General features: G+C 39.6%; 1 protein-coding gene across 2 annotated transcripts; it reads left to right on the plus strand.

The window, feature by feature from the left end:
• Positions 1-27,504, plus strand: slc38a3b (solute carrier family 38 member 3b). 2 transcript variants are annotated; one of them, XM_042402263.1, is made up of 17 exons: positions 1-384; positions 11,826-12,004; positions 12,412-12,432; positions 12,556-12,637; positions 12,743-12,858; positions 15,471-15,544; positions 16,008-16,100; positions 16,973-17,054; positions 22,134-22,216; positions 23,104-23,162; positions 23,536-23,709; positions 23,802-23,881; positions 23,970-24,070; positions 24,906-25,030; positions 25,140-25,284; positions 26,341-26,444; positions 26,576-27,504. In XM_042402263.1, exons 2-17 carry the CDS (start codon positions 11,901-11,903, stop codon positions 26,678-26,680), a joined length of 1,548 nt encoding a protein of 515 aa, XP_042258197.1. In that variant the 5' UTR covers positions 1-384; positions 11,826-11,900; the 3' UTR covers positions 26,681-27,504. The 2 variants fall into 2 exon arrangements, with proteins under 2 accessions (XP_042258197.1, XP_042258205.1); XM_042402271.1 differs by lacking the exon at positions 12,412-12,432.
• The last annotated feature ends 133 nt before the right edge of the window (positions 27,505-27,637 follow it).

The following is a 27,637-nucleotide window of genomic DNA, read 5'->3' on the forward strand; positions in this document are numbered from 1 at the left end:
CTTAAGACGAGTAACCAGTGTGGCTGCCACATCTGATTTTCCCTTCATTTCCCTCCCTAACTATAGGAGACCAAGTGGTGAAACCTACAGCGAACAGCGCAGCTATAGGTGGGGGTTTGCAAAGGAGGCGGATCTAATGCGACCCCCACAGTTGAGCTTCGGAGGGTTTTACAATGCCAACCATTTCTCAAAGCGCATATTTAGCTGCTGACTTGGAGAGCGACGGTCCGAGTGTGCGTAAATGACCACGAATGTAGTTGAATTCTGTCTCCGTCACTGAAAAAAGACAGAAAACTCAACAGACAACAGGAAGAGATTCTGATCATCAAATTATTCCCACTCATCAGAGGACTTAACCTGAATGCTTTGTGACAAGATCCTTTGGTAAGAACAAATCTATTTCTTAACACAAAGATTGACATGTTACAGTCAGATTTAATGCAGTTTTATTTGTTTGAATGATGTATGTGTCTAACTGGTTTCACTGAAGGATTAAGGCTATGATTTAGAATCTTAGTATGAATGATGTAATAGCCCTGGGGAAATAGATATCATGCATATTTGTGGCTTAAACGATCAAATGACACACTATAATGAGACCTATGGCTTTGTTTCCTATTCGGGGGTAATCAATAAAAAAGAATAGCATGTTTGGTCCCCCTGCCGTGAGCGCCAAGTCCAGATGTCACGACCATGTGCCTCAAGGAGTCAGTGACAGATTGTTGTCTATCTATTGTCCGACTCATTCCTCATTTGCATCTTTTTTTTCGAATACACGCTGCATCAGATCTAAAGTTAAAATCAACAGGTAACAGCTGGATGAATGGCAATAGCCTGCGTGACTCATGAGATGTCACTTTCATTTGGTTAAAGTGTTTCTCAGGTGTTTCCTAGTTTCAATTGATATGTGTGGGATTTTTTTTACAAGCGCTGAATCTCTCAAACTTAACTAATACTTTTTTCTATGACGCCCATTTCTTACTATGTTATTTCCACAAATCCCTAGTAAGTGAAACATTTTCCTGCGGTTTACTCTGCCCACACCTTTATGTGTTGGTGCTGCTCAAGGAGCACATGGCACTGATCGAGTTAAAGGCGAAGACACTTTCCTTGTAACACAAAACCCATATCCGACCGACCAAGAATCTAAAATAATATCACACCACACAGTGACGTCGTACTCAGTCTACCTCAACACATGAGTAATATAAACACTGGCTTTAACAAGCAGTGGCAGCCTTTTAAAGCACTTTACTTCTATTATTGTCGGCTAAATATACGCATGTGGAGGAAGAGAGCCCTGTGTGGGAAGATAACGCTGCATATTACCACTCTTTGCTGCCTCAGCCTATTACTTGTGATATTGTGTTGTTATTTTGTGCCTGACAATAATGGAGGGATGTAAAGTTTCCCTTAGACATTTTTCTCCATGTATGTGAGTATGTGACAGAGAGAGAGAGTCAGAGAGGAAAAATCTAGTGTATGGTGTCACAGTTTTTCTTGTGTTGTGTCCGTTTAAATGTTCCTCACACAGTGAAAAATGAATGTACATTTGCCGTGCTGTTTTTTGTCAAATTTGTCATGTTAAATACCATCTACTGTGATAAGTAATAATATATGGCATGAACATTATTGCATATTTATTTTTAAATCACGATATTAATTGTTAAATTAATTGCCTTGTATTTCGTATAACCGATTTAATTGTTTAAGTCATTTTTCAAACAATATGCTAAACACACCATTCTTTCACCTTCTCAGTTTTGAGGGTTTGCTGCTTTCTCTGTCTTTATGTGATAGTAAACTAAATATATTTGGGTTTTGGGCTGCTGGTCAGACAAAAACATCAATTTAAAGATGTCACTTTGGACTTTTAAGAAATTCTGATGGCCATTTTCAAAATTGTATAGACAATTAATCAAGAAAATAATCTGTAGATTAATGGATGATGAGCATAATTGTTAGTTGCAGCCCCATTTACTTTTATTTTCTAATACAGCTAACATTCTTTCATGAGTTACATTATTAATTAAGAGAACTAGTCCTTTAAAATCCATGTTAGACAGTTACTTTACTGCAAAAAAAGTCCTGCAGTTATTCAAGGATTACATAGTTATAATAATACTTATAGTTTTGTCTAATATAACTTTTCAAACATTAGAGTAGGGGGGTTCATGAGGAATTTTTAACAGGTGGCATGGGTCCTGTTATTATGCTAAATGTTGGAAAAGCTGACAACTGTGTTGCAGGTTGCTAGTTTGAATCTTTGACTCTCTTGGAAAGTGATGTGTAGGGAAATGTAGATATTGTTGTGCTGTGCAACTGTTAAGATGGTGTGAAACAAGGTGCTTAACCCCAAGTTGCTTCAGTCTTTGTGGGTGAGAGGGTACATTTTTGACTTTGCCCCCCTATCCTATACACTAAACACCCTATATAGGTTTTCATACTGGGTTCATCACAGCGGAGAGGGAGCAGATAAGCTAGGCTGCAGTCAGTGACCCCGTATGGTGATCAAAGTGGCTGAGAGTTTGAGCAGGAGCTGGACAGGTGCGCCGTGTGTGGACACCGATGCTTTATCCATGTGGGAAGCAACCAGCTGTGCTCTTTTGTCGCACTTTAGAGACCTGTGAATATCTGCATTTGAGTCAGCCCAAGTGTTAAGTGGCAGGCACTCCAGAGGTTATTATTATCTTTGTCATGGAGCTCATAATCTGTGGGCTTGAACCTGACGGTATCATGTGTTGTTGTTGTCTATTTATATTTAAGTCATTGGAGAGTCCTTTGTTGATATTATGTATTGAAATGGATAAATGGCAGAGAATATAGTTTTTGGCCTAATCCACTCAGACCAGTTGTCATAAATAACATGTTCTCCCTGCAGGTCCTCTGATCTTAAGAATCTTTTTGAAAAACTGTCCCAACAATTTATATTTGAGAAAGTTTAAACTAAAATTGATTTACCTTGTAGCTTTCAGTCTGTTCAAAGAGCGTCTTTAATGCTTTGTGGTTTTCCGTTCCTTAATGGGTTGAAAATGGCACTAACGCTCCCATATGAGTTTGTTCCCTGCGGGGCAATCACTGCCAAAATATATGTTCTCAAATCAATATATATACTGCCTAAAATATTCCACTGAGAGTCATATGTTATTGTGTTAGAGATCTCTCAGAGAATAAATCACCATGTCCTCAGTAAGCTATAAACTCAAACATGTACTGAATGTCAGCAGTTGTATGAATTTCAGCCATTTCAAAATGTAAAGCAGATCTGTTCCAGTACTTTATTTATCTTCCTTTTGCTTTTAGGTCACATTTTTTATGCTTGTGTTAATATGTGTTCAAGGCTTTTCCTAACAACAGAAAAACCCCACATCAATACATTTTCCATTACTTTCACTTAAAGTTAAAGGACGATGCTCCTACAATTTCCAATTTTACACTTCTGCAACGGCATCTACCACTGTGACAATGGTGTTGATGGTCAGATTCCATCCGAAACCGTCATGTGAACATGGGCAAAGTCAGTGTATACTGTGATATAGTGTCTGCCAATGCGTTGTATGCAAACTAGTCCTTTAGACACCCTTGACCACCATCAACACCTCTCATGTGATGTGCTTCTTTTGTAAACACGTCTTGGTTTGCTGACAACAAAAAGGAATCCATATGCACACATACATAGATTTGTCACCTTTTACGTAGTTTTGGATGTAATTTACAATTGTTTTTTAACACAATGTGCCAACTATACCATGGCTTTCGGGGAGCTTTTTTTTTTTTTTTTTACCAGGGGGTGGGGGGTGTTGTGTGGGGGCGTGGGGGGGTGCGCTTGAGGACTTGACTGTGACTCTTGTTGCAGAGAAGCATTCATAGTATGTAGGCCTACTTACTTTATGTCAGCACATCTATCTATCTATCTATCTATCTATCTATCTATCTATATAGATAGATAGATATATAGATATATATGTAATATAATAATCAGTTAATGACCACATCAAACCTCCACACGGGTATCAAAACCAAACATAACAGTATGATACAATATGGCCAACCAAAGCAGAATGATGTATTATATCCTACAGTTTATCAGCACAAATAAGACATGGATAGGTCAAATAGCATAACAGCCTATAAACACACAAATGTATGAGCATTAAATCAAAAACAGAGCACATCAGGCTGCCTTAAGTTACCCATCACATACAGATGAGCACAAAAATTTATATGCATCAGCATTGTGAATACCAACAAAAACAGGCCAGGCTGCCCACAAGGGATTCAGTCCTCATCAACACCCATCACATACAGTGCTAACAGTAAGTAATACAGTTGATTGGGAATAGCCCTTACCTTTAAGCAGAAGCGACCACAGAGGCCTGACTTCAGAGTCTATTGGCTTAGATTTTTTTGTAAATCCAAAATTTGCGAGTAAACTTCCTTGTTTTCTTTTTGACATATCTGTATGCTGAGTACAAAACAGAGAAAAAGGGAATTAGTGAAGAATCACCCTCATGCATGAATCATACCTCAACAATAGCCTAATTTTACGTATGATCCATGATGATGAGGATACAAAAAAATAGAAATGCTTGGCAAAAATAGAATATTGTCAATATGTTAGAGATCCCACCCAAAATTTCACAAATCATGTTTTCAGGGGAGATCATTGCTGATTAAGAGGACTCAAGCTCCCCCTGGCTCCCCTGTAGTTCGCACCCTGTCTGTTCATTTTTAAATATAACATTTGTAGACCGACACTTATACACAGACCTGTGCTCAAGTGTAAGAGCTGCCTGACATGCCCGCAGATAAATTGGCCGGTACCTCCTGCTGCCAGCTGTTGGTTACCAAGCTATTTCTCAGAAAATTGCTCAGCAGCTTGTCAACACGTACTCGTAATTAATGAGAGTTAACTGATTCCTTATGTAACTAACAAGGGTGTATTTTTAGTCAACAAGTGCTGGTTCAAACACAGCTACCTCTTATACTTCTCTGTGCCCTTTCCCTTCCGTTTATTTTCAAATAAGAAGTTTAAAACAATATTCATATAGTTTCCATTGTTAGACTGGAACACATTTTTTGCTCAGCTTCTACTTAGATGCTACTTGCTTGGTTATTTTCAGTAAACTTTAGCTCTCTGACACAATGTCAAATAAAATTGATATTTTAAATGTCTCAAAGCTACCATTTATTTATTATTGTATTTATTTATTTATTTATTTTGGGTCATCACAGTAGATTGCATCACATTGTACAGTACATTCCTGTGTTTGTGTCCACCTCCTGCATTCCAGCCATGATTCAGGATGTATAAGTCATCACTTGTAAAACATACATCCGTAGCACTTATGGTTTCTTCTCCTAATGGCACAATGCAACAAACTTCATCGAGCTGTGCAGGAAACAAAAACTTCTGCAGCTCTCATAAGCCCCATAAGAAGTTATTACTGTAACGCAGGAGGATTGTCAGGCAGGTTGATCTCGCTCTGCAAATAATCATTAAAATGACAGCCAAGCTTAATATTCTCTGCTAAATCCTTGTGCATACACAGAATGTATTGGCTAGTTGTAAAACAGCATATTAAATGATTACTTGGCCCCCTGTTTGCACCTCAGTAATGCTGCTTCCTTTCATCAAATTTGTCAGCATGTGTGACATGAGTATGAAAACGAGTTAGATGCGAGGTGAGAGGAGAAAGCATTGCAATCATTCCATGAGGAATTTAGTGGGCTCAGATGATATTTTATTAAATGTTGTGTAGACTTTCATAATATTGGATATCACTTGTTTGTGATGTGCCCTCATCTCTATCCCATATGGTTTCATAACATTTATTCAAGGCTGCTAAATGTCACTTAAATGCAGAGCCATTTTTAGATGTTTTATTTCCTGTAATGCTGCAGTGCTCACCTACTTTTAGACCAGTCAAAGCTGCTGAACCCAACTATTATATCACCAAAGCTCTTCAAAAAGAGACACCAAACACATTCTGACAGGTTATTTATTTATTTTATACCATTAAATCATATTTTGAAATAGTAGAATAGTCAGAACTATAAAGTAATACAGAAACGCACTATTAGTCCATTGACACCGGCAACTCTGGCAGCATTCAGGTTCGTGTGCAACTCTCAGTAAGTTTGCATTGATCCACATAACTGACTCCAGCATGCTGTTTGTTTTATGATCTTTGCACACCGGTATGATATGTCCAGACTCAATGAGGAAAAATGTTTTGTAAATGAAAATAAACCTCAGTAAAGAGATATAACACTTTGCCTCTGCTAACTCACTGATCTGCTGGGAAAACATACTTGCCCCCTGTGCTCTGTAAACATCTGTAGCTGATTGGATGAGACCACACACAATGCAATCTGGTTGTTGTAGGATTCCCCCATAAAAGTGATATGGGGAATCTACAGCCTTTTTCTAAGTTTTCTCTAGTTATAGGGCACCAATTTCAAAAATAATTGCACATTTCTACCACATATTTGACCTTGTTTTAGGAAATAATCATATTCACAGTGGTGATTTTTTCCTTTAAGCACTGCATGGTTGACTGATAAATGAATGTGCTCTAAAGTCAGAGGAAACATTACACACTTGGAAGTCATCCTCACATGGATCTGGGCAAAAGCAGAACTAGAAAAATATGTCAGGTTTGGGTCTTACTCTCAAATTCTATTTGACTTACAGAGTGTTTTCATACTTGATATTACACACAGTGACGACATTAAATGTTACACAAGCAGCTGCTAAGACCTGATACACCACTGCAGTGTCAAGTTACAAACCATGTAGGATTTTTTTTGCGGGTTAATCACTCAGTTCATGGTTTCTATGAATTGATTGTCCCGAGATTTAGATTACAGTGGCATGCTAACCCCTTTGGTGAAAAAGTGATTTTTTTTTGTGACTTGAGAATTAGTTAAATCTTTAGTATGTGTGTGCTGTCATGCTTCACATTGCTTGGATTCCAAACTGGGATGTGATTTAGAAAGCCAGTGTTCTTGTTTGTAATGTTACTTAACTTATATCTTTAGTCATGTCTGTTCTGGGAAAACATGCATTAGAAGATAAATGTAGATTGAATGATTGTAGCTGGCCCAAGACGGTGTATGAAGAACTTTTTTTTTTTTATAATACATTCATGAATTTCAAGACTCAATCAAAAATGTAATACAATTATAATATATCTTTAAGTTGTGCTTTGTTTACCATACATGTGATGGATTATGAATTGCTCTTATGATTGAATTTTTATGGTATTTGCAAACATCAAAATTCATTATGGACATTAGCCAATGGAAAGCAAGGGCTAGTTGTTTGTGTACCAAGATGTGAATGAAAGAGTTTTAATTTATCTTTCAATCAGAATAACTCATTTTATACAAATCACATTTTATTAATTATCATTTTATGGCAATTAATGGGGATACAGAATTAGCAAATGTTTATTCCAAAAGTATGAATCCCTTCATATAACAGACTTCACATCCACTTATAGCAAAACTAATGGCCAACAAGCCAATTTCAAACATTGAAAGGTGTTTGGAACATTTAAAAGATATGTGATACATGAGAGATTTATACCAGAATAAAACAATCCATGTAGCCCGCTTTGCCACAGAGGAGAATATGTATATTCAGGTGGTGGCCGATATCGCTGCACACGAGCATGTGTTCCTCTGTCCCCAGTAGGCACGTGGCTGATGATGAGCTGGTGCTGCCAGGCGCTCTTGGCTGATCCTCGTGCCTGTTGCTGATACACCACTACATGGGCATCTCCTCATATACATGTGCTCACCCGCTGCCCCCCACTTGTCCTGTGCCTGCCCTGTTTTATGTCCAACAAGGGAAGAGTTAGGAATGTACTACAGGGTTTTTTCTTGAGTGTAAAATGTTTTATAAATAGCTAATGTCTCACTTTAACATTGAACACAGGCTGAAAAAACAAACAGCTAATTGTTGTTCTCACTCCCATCTGCTTAAACATTTCAAATGTCATGTATGTCCAGTAACTCAGAATAAGACTTTTCACTCTCATACTCGTTCATGGGCAAATTTTTACGTAACAGAACCCACTGTGGGCTCTAGTAAAGTGTAAGAGTGTAAGGTGACCCTCCTCCTGGTACTCAGTAGAAGAGGATATGCTCATTGGGCGTTTCTCAGATGGACTTCACACATGAACTTTAAACAGGAATCTGTATCAGTAAACAGTGAGGCAGTGAGGATTTATTTCATGTGTTATATTGATATAAAAACAATATGTTACTTAGCAAAAAATTATAAGTTACCAAAAAAGAGAGACTTATTTGGTAACTTCTATGCATTTTCCTGACTAGAATATGTGACCTTTCTAACAATTTTAACAATTTTACATGTGATCTTGATCATTTTATAACATCAGGAAGGTCACCAAGGTTGTGAAGACGTTGGCTGAGAGCTGGATGAGATGAAGTAATATCAAGTTTTATTTTTACCAATAACCTTTGCAGCGTTTGCCATACCCATAAACAATGAATTAATATCCCTTTCTCTAAGCAACAGTTGTACAAAGTATCTAGACTTTTTTTGGTTTAGGTACAAAAAATTCAAATCCATTTAGTCAGACATTCAGCATCAGTCTTTCTCCAATTTATAAATATTTAGACCATTGCATCAAGCTAATTCCTCTTTTTCTTTTTGGTTTATCCATAAATGATCCAACTTTTAATATCTGCAAATAGTATTCCTGGGAGAAACATGCATCGCCTCATAAACCGTGTTTTGTTGAGTCTTTAACAAGTTGTCATGGATCGTATTGAGGGACTGAACTGTCCAGATTGCCATGAGATAATATTACACAGCAGAAATAGTACCAGCAAAGTATCTGTTTAAAGAACTCATATGCCTACCTGAGACTGAGTCTTTCCTTGGCCTTCATGTCAGAGGCCTTTTAGCTTTGGCAGTTGTATTAATGCTGATGATGGACTGTGTCCTCAAGAGTGGGTAAAAACTGGAAAGCTACACTACATCATGACCCACATCACACAGTGTTTTTTTTTAAGTTAGATTTTGGTGGTTTACTACCAGTTGTCATGGCTTGATATTTTTACAGAGAACTGCAAACGAATTATGTGGTCTAACAAGTCTTACTGACACTTCTTAAAAGCCCAGCAAACACCTGGTAATGTTCTATTTCATTAGTCTGTGCTTTCCTAATAATGTCCCCAGGGAGTTTCCCAGAAAGAACCGTGTGATTTTAATTATAAGGAGAAAAGGAATTCTTGAAAGGGAAGCTCCCTTTGAACCCAACTGAATATTAATTAATTGATTATTTATTATTAAAACCTTTATTAAACCTTTACTCTCCTTGTATGTTGAATTATATGCTTGCCTGTAGACCAATTTTACATTTGTACATGTTGGTGGATCTGCTGTGATCTGACGAAAAAGGCCAGTGCTTTGATCTGTTTTTATGGTCATGGTGGGATTTAGGGTTTTCTTTGATTTCCTGTGCTAAATACACATATTTCATAGTACAACTTTTAATTTCTCTGTCTGTCTTTAATGACCCCTGTCTTGACAAAACTGTGTTTCAACTGTCTAATAAAATTCAAATCAGCGGGATATTGAAAGTGTAGAAACACACCTCCTGATAACATAAACTTCATTGATCACATGCATGTAAATGAGAGACTCATGATCATAGTATTTCAGACATTTTTACCTCACAAACATCACCAATGAAGAAAGTATAATTTCACTTGTGTTAGCAAACATTCACCACCACTGACAGAAATGAACTGTAACAGCCTATGATCTGACATGTATTGACAAGGGTATATTGTCAGGTTACAAATGTACAGCACTACAACAAAACAGTGATCATATGGGTGGAAAAACATCAACATCATGAGACTCCCTAACGAGCCTCCTAATGTATTTACTGTAAATGCAGTGGCTCCAAGCTGATCCACTGTTTTCTGGTTGTTTGTGTACAAAAACAGTGATTGGATTCTCCTGGGGCACATTCTTAAAATTTGATGTGATGCCACCAGTCAGCCTGTTTATCACTGAGTCTACATGAATCAGTGATGTTTCATGAACAGACACGTCATGTTTTTTCTCTCAGTCTCACCTCTTTTGAAATGACCATTATCATCAAAGCTTGATTGCAACAGGGAGTATTGACATTAGCTAATGGCTTTTATGTTTGTATCTATGTTGAGGGACATGTTAACTTTGGGCAAATAACATGACTGACCAGATAAGGCATTGACAGTTCTCATTTGGTGTCCAGATTAGGTTTGATCATGAGAGCTGTTTTTATTGGCAGAAGTTTTGCGGACTTAGTTTTATTCCTCTCGGGTTTCTTTTGTAACTACAATGGCATGGTATCAATGACCCTCTTTAGCTTTACAGTATGAATAGCAGTAACAGTGATCTTCTGGCAGAGAGGAGATTGTGGACACAATTGGACTGCTGTACACTGGTCGCAGCGGAAACAGCGAACAACACACAGCATTGTTTCAGAGTTTGCACTGAAATGTGAGGAGAACTCATCTTTGTCACGGGGGTTATAGGAGGCTGTAGATGGATATTAATAGTGTCTAAGTAATCATTTGACAAATATACCTCCTTTCTTTTCAAGCCGAACCCTCACACTCATTAGAAGAAAATACTTTTAAGAGGTGTAATTATAGTACTAGAGTAATAATTGTTTTGCAAACTGCTTTTTCAGTAATTTGAGGGCTGTTGTTATGAGTGATTTAGCATTTTGTTTAATCATGCTAGGTTTACTTTCATCATAAAGACCATTGTGTCATTGTGTGAAATCTGAGCTGTAGCTCTAGGAATCCTTGTGACATCACGTACCACAAAAGCAAATAAATTTCAAAGAAACTCAAATGGACCTTGACCTTGAACTATTTGTTTATTTGACAAGGTCTGGACTTGTTTGCCTTGCTCAGTGCTGAAGTTCTGGAAAACAAAAAGAAAAAAAATATTGTCACTGAATCCAGTTTTTAAAAATATTTTTAAACATTTCAGCCTATGATCATTTACAGCTACAGTACAGTAAGTGCTATTCATGCCATGTATGTATTGCAGATGTTTCAGTGAGTGAATCAAATGAGTGAATAAATGAGGTCATGACTGTTGAAAGTCACTGACAACAGTAGAACTGGGTCAGTGTTATGCAGTTGTGGAATAGACAAATACTGAGTGTAAGAATTCATTGATCACAGACTTTTAAGGAAACCTGTTCAGTAGAAAACAATAAAGCAAAAAAAAAAAGATATGGGGGTATTATTTTAGTAATATTATTTGCAAATGTCTGCCCCCATACACAGGCTGATTAGTTAGCAACAAAAGTCAGGGAATGCTAAACAAAAACAATAATATCCTTACCATACTAATGTGAAAATGTTGTTTTTGATCATATATTGCACATTAAGTGATGTTAAAGCACCTGAAAACAGTAGCCTGGCAACATAAGAAAATAATCCCACAGTTGTCATGACATTTTGTGTCAAATGTTGCTCAATCCTGATCGAAGCGCATGACATCCCAGCCCACTTCAAAACACCAAGAAGAGCGCAGACCAAAAAAAAAAAAAAACAGAAATCTTTCAGAACTGTCAAACTGGCAGAAATCTTTGTGTTCATATAGGACCTATTGCTCATAGTAAGAAGCTGACTGAGAATTGTTTTCAGGGCCTTTAAACACACAAAGTGTGCATTTTCAATGGTGTGCAGAGTTCGTGGAATAATGTATCTTAAACAAACAAACCCCCACATCTCTATGTTTGTGACTCATGTCCTTTCTCCCTTTGCCCTAGATAATTATATATTCTCTAAAGGATCTCCTTCATTGAACATATACAAGCCAAAAAGAGTCTGTTACAACTTGGATAATGGAACCTGCTCAGTCAGAAATGAACATCTTATCCAATGGGAAAAGTCATGACCTCAGAGATGATGTGGGTGTGCCAATGAAGACGTTGCTAGAAGAGGATCAGTGAGTATTCTTCCTTAATTCCACACACAGATGAATGGCTGCCTTTTGTTGCTTAAATACTGGTAATGGCATTTTAACACAGCATGTGTCAAGCATCTTTATTCTGACTTCTTTCGGCTTTTCTGTATTGGTTATACTTGTGTGAAAACCACATCCTTGTATATATTTACATGCAAACATCAGTGCAAAAAACAAAAGAGAGGTTGAGTACTCTAATGAGGATTTTTGTATAGTTTGATTTGCATCTACATTTCTCCTCATGTTAAGAATCTCCCATTAATAATGACCAGGATAATGGACGTAGTGAGTGACATACAGTATGACTTACTTCCTGCATAATGTCTGCTTACTTAAATGCATGTTTACCTTGTTTTTGTGCTTGCCTCAACGGGTGGATCCTTACACAGAAATGGCACTCAAACAGTCAGGTATGTCAGGGTTTAACTGCATCTTAGCTTTTATGTAAATGATCATTCAGAAGTTGTGTAGACTAGATTTTTCAGCAGCAGATGAAGAGACTATCAATTAACAGCCATAAATGTGTCCTCTAGATTTGATGACCCTGATGGACTGTTGGAGAGTGAGGAGTTTTTGCCCAGTGGAGATGGAAAGAAAGTTATTCGCTTCACAGATGTAAGTGAGAAAACCCACATTTACAGAAATACAACAGGAGTAACAACATTCTGTTTGTTGTTTAAATTGGAAATTAAATGCATGTTTTGTTTTTCTTCCCCTCAGTTTGAAGGAAAGACCTCTTTTGGCATGTCTGTCTTCAACCTGGGTAATGCTATTATGGGGAGTGGAATCCTCGGATTGGCTTATGCCATGGCCAACACTGGCATACTCCTCTTCTGGTGAGTAAAGTACACGTATCAAAAAATGCCCATTTCCAAAATATAAACCAGAATCTACTAACTCTACTAACACAGGCAAAGTGCAGATGTTGACGGTTGCATCATTGTAAAGGCAACATAACATGCTTTTTGGGATTTTCTGTCATTTATATACTGTTGTAATGTCAGATGTTTATATTAAACATGGTAAAAGTTTCAAAACTTTTAAAAGCCAGGGCTTCAGCCTGCACGAAACACTCTGTTTGCAAAGTTACCTCTACTTTCCCATCCAGCCTTTACATTAGCCTATATTTTGAGTAAATTATGGGAAAAAGAATACTGTTTGTTTATGTAGCCTTCGGAGCTGGCAGAAGTCTGCCGATGGCCGGCTTCTGGGAGCTCACCAATCAGAACAGAGTGGGCTCATCGTGAGGGGATCCTTACAGAGAGGGATTGCAGCTAAAGAGCGGGCTGCTTTGGTAGTGCTACCAAGAACAAGGGTGGTGCTAGCTACTTATAGGAGTGATGCCATGACATCTTGTAACAGATCATGTCCCATAATATTCATACCCTTTTTCTCAGGCTCTCATCTCTGCCCTCGTTGCCACATACCAACCCCAGAAAGGCCACAGCCCAGAATAACCAAACCTCCAGACCCCATGTGAGGAATCTGGATCGCTCATTTACTTCCTTCTGCTCCATGCAGACTGCTGATCTCAGACCATGACCTTGGTGTTGGCCATGCAGTCTGTGTTTGTGTAGCTGCAGAGAGCAAGTAGCAGGACTGGAAAAGATGATTGCTTCAACACTGAACGCCTGAGCTGTGGAGACAGGAAGTCAGTTCAATACTAGATCTCTCAAAACTTTCAAGTCGATCCAATGAATTGTAATAATTGGGTCAGTGATATTATAGGTAGAAACTATATGTAGTTGGTAACTTCTGGTTTGATGTGGCCAGATCATTGCTAAGGAGATGTGGCCTGCAGTAGCAGGAAGTTATAGTTCACAAAAAAGACCTACTTGTGAAAAATATACAAAACTACAGCCTTTAAAAAGGTACATATGTAATACAGTTGCAATAAATCTGCACATACTTCACAAACCTTTATGTGTCAGCTGCTTGTATCTATAAGGCCAACACACTGAAATGAATGACACCTGGTATAAGATGCACAAAATGCAGACTGTAGGTTGTAGGTTCTGATGATTTAGCAGATGTTGGTAAAATGTTAAAATCCTCCAGCATGACGTTTAATACCAAATGCCATTTCATAATAATTTTACAAAACGGCTAAATTCAGTGTTCAAACTCAACATTCTGACTGAAACATGCATGTATATTCAAAAGGCCGTAGTTAAGAGTGCGTTATCAGGAGTTCATACAAAAACACACCTGAGACATGATCGATGGACTTCTTAGACAATTGTTAACATGAAGTAGAGTTTCCCCACTCATGATACAGTGATAATAGTGTTTCAGCAAGGTGCTCAGGTTGATTAATTTGCCTAGAGGATGCTGGATCTCATCAGAATCAGCTTTATTATCATTGTTCAAGACAACAAAATATTGTATACAATATAGGGCAGCTCCCAACACATAGCATTAATAAAAAAGTAAGCACTTAAAACAAACCATTACAATAACAAATAACCTAAACAATTTGTTGAGCTGTGGCAAAGGTTCAAAAAGCTTATAGTATAGGCAATTTTATTCATATAAAGATTATTGACCAAATGTATTTATTCAATACCCAACTGCTACAAATACTTTATGATGTAGCCTCTCTCCAAATGGGAAAATTGGCTAGTAAAGTCTTCTTATTTTCTGTTTCATCATTAGAACCTATTTTCATTGTAACGCATTAATCACCATCATGCATAAAATGCAATGTTTTTTTTTCCCTGATGTCTTTGGGATTAAATGCAGCAAGCGCCTCTTATAAAGGGAACAGGCTAGACACATTTGAAAAGCTTACACACAGTCGAAGTTTTACCGCTAATAACTGTTCAGTGGATTCTCTGCCTACAGACGTGGGTCAGATGGAATGATCCTCACCTCAGTTGTGGCTACAGAGTGTTTATCTGTCTAGAAATGCTGGGTAGAAAAGGCCTGGGAAAGGTGATGGATTTGGGATCCCCCTGTGACCCATTAGGAATGCTGAAAAGAGAGCACTGTACTGACTTGCTCAGGGCTCAGTGCTTCTGTAGGAGGGGTTACAGGAAATAACATTTTCATTCATGTGTAGGACTATTGACATTCATCAATGGATGTTTATATTCTATTATGAAAATAATTATCATTTCAAGAATGCATCTTCCTGTTTCATGCTACATTTTTGTTTCAATAGTTGGTATACTGTTACAGTAATACAATGGCAGGGAATTGACAAAGTGGAAAACCAGTCACTAGTGCTGCCAGTGTAGTTAAACTTCCCAAGTCAAATGAAAAGATGGTTTTGCATCTAAAGAGATATACAATACATACAATACATGACTTAATGCAAATCGGTCAATGTAATAAATAAGGAAATGGATAGAAGAGGTATACCAGGATTATAAACACATAGGGAATGTGGAATGTGGTTTATTATAACATACAGGTATATAACTTCCCCTTTTGCATTGTGTCACAGGTTTCTTCTGTCTGCAGTAGCAGCCCTGTCATGTTATTCCATTCATCTGCTGCTCAAATCCTCTGGCATTGTGGGTAAGCCTGTCCATGACTCAACTTGTTGTAAAGAAATAGTAGTTATATATCATAGAGTACAGTCACCAAAATGATATGGAAACTTGGCATACTGATCAGGGACCATATAGGAAACCGTAGAAACCATGCTTGATTTCAAGCAAATGAATTACAAAAGGGGCATGGATTAAAAGTTAAAAGGGAGTTATAGTCTGCCTGGTATAACCAAACACACAGGCATAGACACACAAACACACACACACACTGTAGCAGTCAATTACATTTACATTGTTGTTTACATGACAGGATGATTAGTACTGAAGGAAAATTAATGAATTCTATAATTTGGTGTGTGGCAAACAGGGAAAATAACACCGTTTTTTTTATTTATTTACTTTTTGAAAAGTGTTTTATTGTGTTGGTTCAGAGGGACGTCTCAGCAAACGTAATTGACTGGATATTATTGCTTGTAATCTACTTTCAGGAATTCGTGCTTATGAGCAGCTGGGGTACAGGGCCTTTGGCACTCCAGGAAAAATGGCTGCTGGTATTGCAATCACCCTGCAGAATATTGGAGGTGAGGAGCCACTGTGTTTGCAAATATGTCGACTGTTTGCAAACCCCCAGTAGCAGCAAACATTAATTATACGCCGTTACATGGCTTAGAGTTTATATCCCCCCTTACCCACCCAAACACATGTCCATGCCTGCTTTGCTTCATTACTTTGGCTTTTGTTCATTGGTATATATCTGTGAGTATGCAACATGGAAATGTCATAAGAGCAAAGACCAGGAGATCTGATGACAAACTTATAGAAAAGCTGTTTCATTGGCTGACTGTTTCTGACCTAAACTGGGGAAATACTGCTTCCGTCACTCATGTTTCCTTTGTTGGCCTGAACATAGTCACATTTTAAGGAATGATCCAGTGATTTAATATTGCACTCTCATAAAGTTGGGGGGGAATCAAAGTAGCAGAGGCCAAGATATCCTGACTTCTAGTCCCTGGTATGGGTCAGAATCACTGGAAACCTACATTTCCTATAATGCATCTGCATGGCATCTTTCATTAGACCTTATAAATGCCCACTTCTTTAAAAATGACATAATCTGGGCCATTTTTTCCAACTTTCAAAAGGTCACTCCAGAACCACAAAAGACATGATACTTCTTGTTTTCACAGGCTGAGTAGTATTCCTCATGAAATGTTCCCCACTGATGATGGAGTGCCCCATAAATATCTGAAACTAGGGGAATAAACCCAGGTTGCTAAAAGTCTCAAATTCTCAAAGAAACCAGACCCCAGTGTCCTCAGCAGTAGCTGCCCTGTCACTTACACAAGCACAGGGTGATAAGTATTATTGTGCCACAGCTTATATGGTGTCTATTTGTTCTATATGCCAGCCTTGGCCAAGCATTTTCCTATTTTCTCTGTCTCATCTTTTACAGCTATGTCCAGCTACCTGTACATCGTGAAATCTGAGTTGCCGCTCGTCATCCAAGCTTTCTTGAAGGCAGATCCCAACTCTGAGTGAGTATTATCCTTAATGTTTATGTCATATTTATTTATGTGCATTATCAACATCTCTGTTAGTGAACAGCACATGATTCCTGCCTGCTGCTGGTCCAGAGCGCAGACACTGTGTCAGGGTCAAGGGGCTTGTGACAGACTGTAGGCAGCAAATATTCAGTTTGCACCAGTCATTGATTCAGTGTGGGGGTGTGATGAGAATGGAAGCTTGTAATTGGTGGAGTGATGAGGGGGCCATGGTATGGTATCTGTCAGTTATGTATACACACAACATAAACCCTCACTGCTCGTGTCAACTTGTGCAGGCAAGCTGCGTGCATTTCAGAGTCATGCCACAGACACAGACACTCTGCATAAGGCCATGGTGGGGGCTTAGGTAGATTCCAGCTACTGGTTCAAATCTAAAAACAAACCTTGCGCTGAAAAGGGAGCTGTAGCCGCAGCCGCAGAATTTCCTACCATGGTCTGTCAGGCCTGCAAGATTTAGAAATCACTGCCAACTCTTTTAATCAGAAATTTCAGCAGTTCATCATATCACTCTTCATTGTTCCAGACAGTTATCTCAGCCGCTCACACTCAATTTGATACAGAATACAGGGCACAATTTGTGTTAAACAACCTTTAGACAAGATATCCATAAGCATTTGGTGTAACCTGTCTTTCTTGTTGTGGCAATTTTGTTGTGTTGTTTGTTGTGTTTGTGTGTATTTATGTCAGGGTCAGAGGCTTAGCTACAATCAATATTTGTGTTTCCTCACACACACACACAGACGCAAATAACAGCAGCAGGTGGTGTGACACAAGTGCCAAATTCCGAGGCCAAGCATAAGGACAGGTCAGCTCAGAGCCAGCTCTCGACAACCGTGACACACACTGTTAATTTCCACTCGACGCGCCTCTCGATGTTCAAATCCATTGCGTCAGGAGAGCAGAGTGGAATGAGGGGCGGGTGGCGGGGCTTGGACTTTATTTATGACCTGTGGCTCTTTATATAGAGAGCAATGACGTGTGGCTGACGGACAGACTGGTGTCTTTCACTTAAGATATCCTGGGGGAAGATAAAAATTGTTTCTAGCGATACATGGAGATGTATTGCACATGTATGAGGATCACCAGGTAAAATATACAGTTTGCAGTGGAGTCTTATCATGGTTACACAAAGAGAGGTTCAAATATTTAGCCCTTGAGTCAAACTTAAGTTACTTAAATGAGAACTTGAAACTTGATTTTTTTGGTTGAGCGCAATGTTTTTTTACTTCTACTTTCCATTGTTAACACAGGAATATTGATTATTGCTGCTTCAAGTATTAAGACGTCTCAGCTATGCAAAAAGCACCATTATTTGAAAGTTAAATGTTCTCAGTGACTTGAGACTTGATTCAAGACACTTTTATGACTTAAGACTTGACTCGGAGTCAAGGCTTGGATTTGCCTCAAGTCACTTGAGACTTATCTTAGATTTACTTACCTCAATAGATTTAAAAACAGCTCTGAAGTCATCAAAGCCACATTTCACCTCATATGTGAAACCCACTCATCCAAAATGATTAAGTCATCATGACAGATCAGCAAAGAACACCATGACATGAAGCCAGTCAGCAGTGAACCTCTAACTGCATGCAAGCACCTACCAACATGAACCATGTCAACATGTGTTAAGAATGCACATATATATGTCCTGTAGGGTATTCATATTATATGAGGGAGTTATGTTTTATGAAGGGCATTCACAGGATGTTTGTGTAAAGGGAGGACAGGAGGACACCCTGGATCGTAGAGGAAGCAGTGCTAAGATTGGATGTGCCATTCCAATCTCACATGCTTTGTAGCCTTGATCCACAACCTTTTAGCGATGCCCTCAAGGACACTATTTTTGGGGTGGCTGTGTGTATATGGGATGGGGTGATATTAGAAAAGAAAGCGAGGGACTGTGATGGCAATAAGCTGACATTGATAATATTTATTGACTTTTTCAGAGCTGTGTTGTTTAGGTTCTGTCTCACACAGGCTCTGCCCTCTACTGGACTCTGCGTAATACTAATCACACGCACTTAATCACCCACTAAAATTAAATTTTTTTACGCAGCTGGCCAATCAGAACGTGCCTACTGATTCCGTGTTTCTCACACAGTATATAAGGCAGCACCTCCCTGCCACTCTCTTCAGCGATGGTCAATCTGCCCACTGATCTTCCCTCTCCATGGATGGAGTTGCTGCTCCGGCAAGCTAGTTTCTGCCCGTTGTGCCCCTCCTTCGTTGCCACCATCCAACATCTCTTCTGCTTTTCCTCAGTTGGGACGATGCAGAAAGCAGCATGATGCAGCCACTGCTCTGCGTTTACTGCCAAGGACTTCCTCCTTTTCAATGCTGGCAATGGTGGGACCATTTTCGGCTGTAATGTCTCGCCCCACTGTGACGAGAGCAACCCAGAGCTCAAGACGATCCCCGTGTCAATGACTAGTCCCACGCTTTGTCTGGTGCCAAACCGCTGCTGCCGCTGGATACCTGGGTTGCGACTTCACAGATAGATGATGACGTCATCCTCTCGTCTGTGTCTGCAATGTCACTGACCTTTGGAAAACCACCTCCGACTTCAGTTTGCTGTGATTTCCCAGAGGTTATGGCCATGGCAGTGGGGTGTGCAGGGCTCACACTGCCTCCGCCTATCCTGCTTAAACTGATAAGCCATCCACATTAAGGCTTTTATGGCCCAGCTCATTTGGTTCAACCAGCCTCTGTTTCACCTCCTCTCCTAGTCGTTTGGCAGTGTGTCAAGGTATCCAAGACGGGGCTGCTGAAAATGAAGTCACCAGTCGCAGGACTGATTTCCTCCCTGAGAGTGCATTATAGTTATTATGTATTTTAACCCAAGCCATGATCTTTCCCTAACCCAAACCAAGTGGTCTTTGTGCCTAAACCTAACCAGACCTTAACCATTCAACCCTTCAACATTCAACGTATCCATGTTTTGAAGAAACGTTCAATGCCAACTTTTTGTTCTGGCAAGGCCATCGCAGCCCTCCTGATTCCTCACCCGGCTGGCTTTCAGTGAGCAGGAAGCCACTATTGCCGCTGGTGCAGGATAGGGACATGCTGGAATATTTTGAGAATTTTTTTCTGGCTGGGTACGCAGCGGACTATGGCAGCTAACACCCTGGGAGTTGTTACTGCCCACTCTGGTTCTCCCTGATGCCACAAGACGATCCACCCCTGGGGGTGGACGTGTTTGCACACATGCCATGGCCAAGGAGGCTACTTTATGCCTCTCCTCCTCTTCACCTCATTCCCCCTCTGCTGGAGAGAGGGAGACAAGAGAGACTGTTAGTCATCCCGATTGCCCCAGACTGCCATTCATGGTATGCAGAGATGACCCAGATGTTAGCAGCCCAGCACTGGTCCATTGTTCCAAGTGTGGGGGCCTTTGTCCCAGGAGGCGGGCTCGATAGGCACGCTGGCCATGTTGGGCCAACTTCCTCGGGCTTGGCTCCTGAGAGGGACAGGCTGATGCGGGCTGGACTGTCTGCACAGGTGGTGCAGACTGCCCAAGAGGCGAAAGATGGATCCACCATTGCTTGCTACAAAGCAAAGTGGTAGACGTGCAGTGAGACAGGTTCTCTCCTTTCTACAATATCTGGTGGGAAAGAGGCTGTCACTGTTAAAGTGTATGCAGCAGCTGTTTCCCCCCATCATGAGGGCTCTGGTCTTTGCCCACCCCCTCATGAAATGTTTCTTACATGGGGTTAGGAGACAACAGTCAGTGATGTGTGTAGTGAGTGATCCCTATGAGCCTCTGGAGCGCTCCTCTCTAAAGACGTTGTCATTCAAGACAGCTTTGCTGCTTGCGCTGATCTCAACTAAGAGAGTGAGTGAATTGTGCACCCTGTCAGTTCACCCCAGCTGTTTGCTGCTTCATGGTGACCACAGTGGTGCTATTCTCAGACCGAATCCCTCCTTTGTTCCTAAGAACATAAGGAGTTAATTTAGGTCGAGAACTATTCAGCTCAAGGTGTTTTGTCCGCCACCCTATGGGGAAGCCTGGGAGGCAAAACGGCACTTCTTGTGCCCAGTATGTTTGTTGCTATGTTATGTTAAACACACGGCCCCCTTTTGGTGCACTGAACAGCTGTTCATATGCTATGGAGAGGGAGTGGCCGGTAAAGCCCTATCCATGAAGCGTCATATCATATCCCAAGCTTACAGGCAGGTGGGTAAGGACCCCCTCACTGTGGTCCGAGTGCATTCCACACATGGTGCGGCCTTATTCAGTGGGGTGAGTGTCGAGGACATATGCATGGTAGCATCATGGTCTACACCTTGTCTGTTCATAAGGTTCTATCTCTTGGTCATGACTTTCAAGGTCTGTGCTCGCAGGTGTGACTCAGGACTTGGAGGGTGGAGCCTGTGTGAGATAGAATAAAGGTTACGATATTTTAACCCTAGTTTTATAAGCACAGGCAGAGCCCTCTACCTATAGACCCTGCCACTCCTACTGGATGAGAGTGGCAGTGAGGCGCTGCATTATATACTGTGTGAGACACATGGAATCAGTAAGCACGTCCTGATTGGCTGATTGTACATGCAAATTTCAGTGGGAGATTGCATGCGTGTGATTGGAGAAGAGTATTACCCATAGATTCCAGTAGAGGGCTCTACCTGTGCTTAGCGAACTAGGGTTACAAAATCGTAACCTTCGATCTAGTGTGTCCTCCTTTTCTCCTACTGTCACATAAATCATCCGTTATGTAAGAGTCTTTTCCAGTACAACCGTCTGGAGCAACATAAGCAAACACGTTTTTTCCACAACCTTGCAGTCAAGGATGTCCCCAACAGGTTGCTGTCTGGCAACTCGTTAGATTTTTAACAACCTGATGTCATTCAGACAACTTCTCTGAGACTATTTTGTGAAATTCCAGTTATACTACAAGACCAAGTTACACCCAAATGTGTAAACCAATTTCTGACCATCTTACACTTTCCAATCTATTTCTGTCTCTGTCCCCCTGTGTACTGTGTCTCTGTGCCAGTGTTTAAAATATTGAGCTCACCAAAGTAAACTAGACTTTTTTTTTCTCCAAACAGTGTGTGGTACTTGAATGGAAACTACCTGGTCATCATGGTCTCTGCCAGTGTCATCCTGCCTCTGGCTTTAATGAAGCAGCTCGGTGAGAAAACTGTTAAAGTTTCTCTGTGATCATTGTATGTTTCCATCCATCTGAAATTAATTGTAAGACATTTTATGCCATTTTTATAACCTACATATTTGACTCTCACAGTTAGACTTTTGTCATGTGTGCAAGCTGCATGCAGGGGACACATTTGTGGTCCTTTTCACTAAAGACACCTTTCCAAGAACCTTTTTAGGACCAAAATTTCTTGCATTTTGACTACATATACCTGGTTTCAGTTTTGGTTATTGGGTTGTATTTCCTGCCTACCAAATATTATTCAGTGATATTGTTGTACTTCTCTGGCTCTTTGGAACATTTTCTATTTTTACTCAATAGCCTGACACAATTTTCAGATCTGCATGCATTACTGAATTAATTGTACTTTTGCTCTTTTCTACAGTATTTAAAAACTTTAACATTTTACTCAAGTACACTTATCTAACACATGAGTTTGCAGGTTGTTTTCAAGTAATTCTTTCTACCTTTAGGATCTATTAATTAAGAAGTTTTATTCTGACTTTGAGCCAACTTACATAATGACATTTTGATGGAGTATTTACCTCAAAGTCAAGTAATTAGTGTGTGTTTTCATCCCACCACTGGCAGTGGAAGCAGCAGGTGCCCAATTAGACATCATTTTCCTAGAGATGAGATCCTAAGCTATTCATTACCACAAGAAATAACCATGCTGTTTCTTCTCTCAAAGTGCTGTGAGGTCATTTGAATGGGGCATTTTGGGGAGTATTGACTTTGCAGAAGCCTATTGACTATTTGTGTAATTAGTAGAGTTTGCAGGTGTCTCAAACAACATGTGAGGACCAAATGGAGAAGTTCAGTTTAAGGAGAAGTCACACAAATTGTCTTTTTCTCTCTCTTTTCAGGTTACCTCGGCTACACCAGTGGTTTCTCTCTCAGCTGCATGGTGTTCTTTCTCACCGCTGTAAGTTGTTCCAGCTCACATACAGTGGCATATCATCACAGTGACTCTTTACAAGGAGCCTCATTTGTTCTGGCATGCCACCTTGGCACATATCTTATGCACTTTCCCACCCTTGTCTCTATTTTCAGTGGTATGTGGCTTGGTTTGATAAGGTGAATATAAGAGGTGCTTAGTGACATCAAAGGTTGAGAGTAAAACTTAAGTACTTAAAGGCTGAGTCACCCTAATCTGATGTGAAATGGCCTTTTTTTTTAGCTCGGTACTGATCACTGAGAGCTTTGTTTACTGACTCTGACACGTCCCGTCGGTCTTTCTTTTTTTTTTTTTTGATTATACCCTTGCTTTTCCTCCCTCCTTTCATGTCTCTCCGCAGGTTACCTATAAGAAGTTTCAGATTCCCTGCCCCTTCGAGGAGTTCTCAGCCAACAGCACCTCTGCGCTCCACAGCCTGAACATATCAAGCCATAGTCACGAGTACAACAACGACCTAGTTCATGAGGACGACGATTCCCACTGCGGCCCCCGCATGATCACCATCAACTCACAGGTAGTCCCACATAGCTGAGGTGACCATACAGTGAACTCTTACTGGGAGTCTCAGTTGCTCTGCTAATCACAGAAAGTCATGTGTTTTTTCAGACAGCATACACCATCCCCATCTTGGCTTTTGCCTTTGTTTGCCACCCTGAGGTCCTGCCTATCTACACTGAGCTCAGCAAGTGAGTCACCACTCTGTAACCTGCAATATTTGATAACATGTCAGTGCAGAATGTGACATTCACATGAACTTTAACTGTCATATTTCAGTCCAACACAGAAGAGGATGCAGAGGGTGTCCAACATCTCCATCTTTGTCATGTACTCCATGTACTTTCTGGCAGCTCTCTTTGGCTACCTGACCTTTTATGGTGAGAGAAATTGCCCCTGACGCTTCTTTTGGAGTTTATGTTTGCAGTATTAAGAAATTAATACAAATGTTTATTCCCAAATCAGTATATTTAGTGCACTGATTATTTCTCACTGTCAAAAGATACACAAGAGGAAAAGACAGGCAGCTCTTTGGTACAAAAAAGAATAGTTTAAGTTGCTTTCTTCATTGCTTTCTTGCAATCTTTATCAATCAAAAAATTAGAGGGCCCAATTATAAATGTGAGAGGTGTCTGCTTGAAAGACTTACTTATTCAGAAAGGTGTAGTTTTCTATTGGTGGTGTGCTTGTTCAAAATGAGTTTAATGACTCAGTGCACAGTTTTGCTCACAAGCAAAACTGTGCACTGAGACAATCTCCCACACAGGTGACCATATCAGAGAAAGTAATTTTGGTCAGCAGGAAAATCTACGTGGTCTCTTTTCTAATGGAGCTGTAATTTTTGATTTTGGCTGATCTAAAAATCTTGCCTAAGACAAGTTTAAAAAAAATGTATTTATCTAATAGCCAATTAGATAAAATATCCAATCACTATTTTCAGAGAACAGAGTCACCTCATATTTATAATTAATTTACTAATCACTAGTTTTTTACTGATTGTATGTTTTGCTTGGTTTTGTCCAGTAATATAAAGATAAACATGGTTATTTATCTAAATTAAAGAAAAACAAATAACTGACCAATATAAAGTATTCATTTCTCTTCTACACAAGCTCCCTCTTGTGGTAACTGTGTGTAATAATAGTAATGCTGATCAGGAAGGTATTACTGAGTGATGTTCACATGAGAAAACATGTTCTCTTTATATTCCTACAGACAAGGTGGAGCCTGAACTGCTGCACACATATAGCCGGATTGATCCTTATGACACGTTGATCCTTTGTGTGCGAGTGGCTGTCCTTACCGCTGTCACTCTGACTGTCCCTATTGTGCTGTTCCCTGTAAGTCTGGGCATTTATTGATTTATACTCTGTAATGCTCAATGGAAATAATACTGTCATATTATTTTATTATTGAATCTTCTCTCTTTGTGTGTCTGAAACTCCACAGGTGCGTAGAGCCATCATGCAGATGTTATTCCCCACCAAGTCTTTCAACTGGTTGCGTCACATTGGAATTGCTCTTGTTCTGCTCACTTTAATCAACATGCTGGTGATATTTGCTCCTAACATTTTGGGCATCTTCGGCATCATTGGTTAGTATAGCAATGAACATAAAGCTAAGATAGTATCAAAATATGTTCTGGTTAGTGAACACTGAAGCATTTTGTCCTGTAATACTTAAAACTGTTCAAGGCAAATCACCATCAGTCTTTTAGGTTTTAAGGAGGGTTGTTGAAGAAAAATCATCACTATGACATGACACACTTGCAAGTTGTGGACTAATAGCAAACTTCCTATCTTATATCATAAATAATGACATACTTGAAAAGATCTCCAGGCCTCATTTATCCACCTCTTAGCGTTTGTTTGACTATAGATTACACTGTCATACATACGCGATTATGGGTTACTTATTCTGTCTCTGTTTACAGACTGAATCATCCATGTTTGTCATGGCAGTATCTCTTAGGTTTCAGGTTTTTGTAACTTCCTGTCACTAAAAACATTAAAAGCAAGACCAAAAAACATGACCAGTACATGTTGACACACAGGCAAACCGATGGCCCAAGTAAATATTATTGTCACACTCTGTTCTCTGATTGGAGGTCATGTTTCATAGGTCAGAGGTGAAAGCTGAAAACATTTCAGTTAAATGAACACCAAGCACATCTTCAAAGAAGCAGTTACTTTGACAAACATGTGAGAGTGCATAAAGTTCACACTCCAATACACATGAATGTATGACTCAAAAAACCAATAATACACTTTGTATTTTCAAAATATTATTTCCAATGCAAGTTCACTGCAGTTAAACAATTTCTTTAACGGACTTTGGTGCATTTTCCCCCCATTTTTCAATTACATTTATTTTCCCAGAGGATTTTCTGAGCAGTGTTGCAAGAGTTTTATCTATTGTAACCTGTAATGAACGGTGTCTACTTGCAGCTGGAAACAACAACAAATTTTTAGTGCATGAGGACAAAAATTCTGGGTGAAAATCTATTCAAACAGATGTGATCCTGGGTATTTTTCAGAGAAAATTAGTGAAAATGATGAGCCTTCTGTGTTTGTTTATGTCTGTGTGCCATTTAAAACTGGAAGGGCTATATGCTTTGTTTTTGACAAACCCTTCCACTTTGTCTTTACAGGCGCAACGTCGGCTCCCTGCCTCATTTTCATCTTCCCTGCTGTCTTCTACCTCCGCATCGTTCCCAAGGAGGATGAACCCCTGAGCTCCGTTCCTAAGATAGTGGTGAGGCATTCAGATCGCTCTTGAACAATTATGCTAATTTGTTGATCAGAGTTTGTGCTACAGGCTTTTTATGCATACCACAGTTGAGTTCTTGATAATTAAGCCTCTGATGTTTTTCCCTTCATTCTTAGGCTCTCTGTTTTGCTGCCTTGGGCATCTCCTTCATGGTTATGAGTCTGAGCTTCATAATAATCGACTGGACAACAGGGAGCAGTAATGCCCATGGAGGCCACTAGATCCTGCTTCAGTGTGTGTGGGCTTGGAAAGGATGAAAAAAGAACTGGTCAATGTAAAGGGCACACTGTCACCTCAGTGGGAATACACTACAGGGCCGCCCAGCACAGAGCCTGGGGTTTGATAACAGTACAGAATATAAGTGTCAAGGGTTGGAATCACACTTGTATTCATCAAGTTAAATTAACTTTTTGATTATAACTTAACACACATCTAAACAAAATCCGTTCATAATAGCTTTCTATAATTCCTGAAGAAATGCAATAGTAATTTAGTGTTTTCTGATCTCTTTCTATCATCTGATAGTATGACTTAAATCTATCCATGAAGGTGAAATGGTGCCTTCCTGTTGCTTCTTCTTTATTTACCCACAAACAACTGCAGCTGGTACTGTATAGAAAAAAAAAACAGTTGGCATGATTGTCTGGGAGGCTCAAGAGAGGAAGGCTTCAGATATACCTTTACATGTGAAACAGCTAAATAACTCATTGGTTATTTTCACACAATTATTGTTTTCCACGTGACGCACAAGTGGAGGGCAGTAGAGATTGGAGAAACAGTCAGATGATTCCACCCTGAACCAGCAGCACTGCAGCAGGACTGTTTATCATCATGTAATATAAGACTACGAAGTGCTCAGAATGCAGATAACATTTCATTTTCATGATCTGACGATTCCCAGAGTTGTTAAGTGCTGTAATATAATACAGGCTAAGCTTTGGTGCCATAGATCAGATAACTCTCCTCAGAAACCCTGGTGCCTTTTAGCATTTTGGAACAGCGCACAAACATACAGTAAAAAAAACAAAAAAAACAAAAAAAAACAGGAGTGTATATTTATTTTGCTACTATATCTGTGCTTTTAATTTCAAATTGACTATATTTTACGACTGTATATGATGATGAAGTTGATGATCCAAATACATAATGTATTATTTCAGTTTTTGTTTAAGCTTACA

The sequence above is a fragment of the Thunnus maccoyii genome, chromosome 3 (assembly GCF_910596095.1).
Source record: "Thunnus maccoyii chromosome 3, fThuMac1.1, whole genome shotgun sequence".
NCBI lineage: Eukaryota > Metazoa > Chordata > Actinopteri > Scombriformes > Scombridae > Thunnus > Thunnus maccoyii.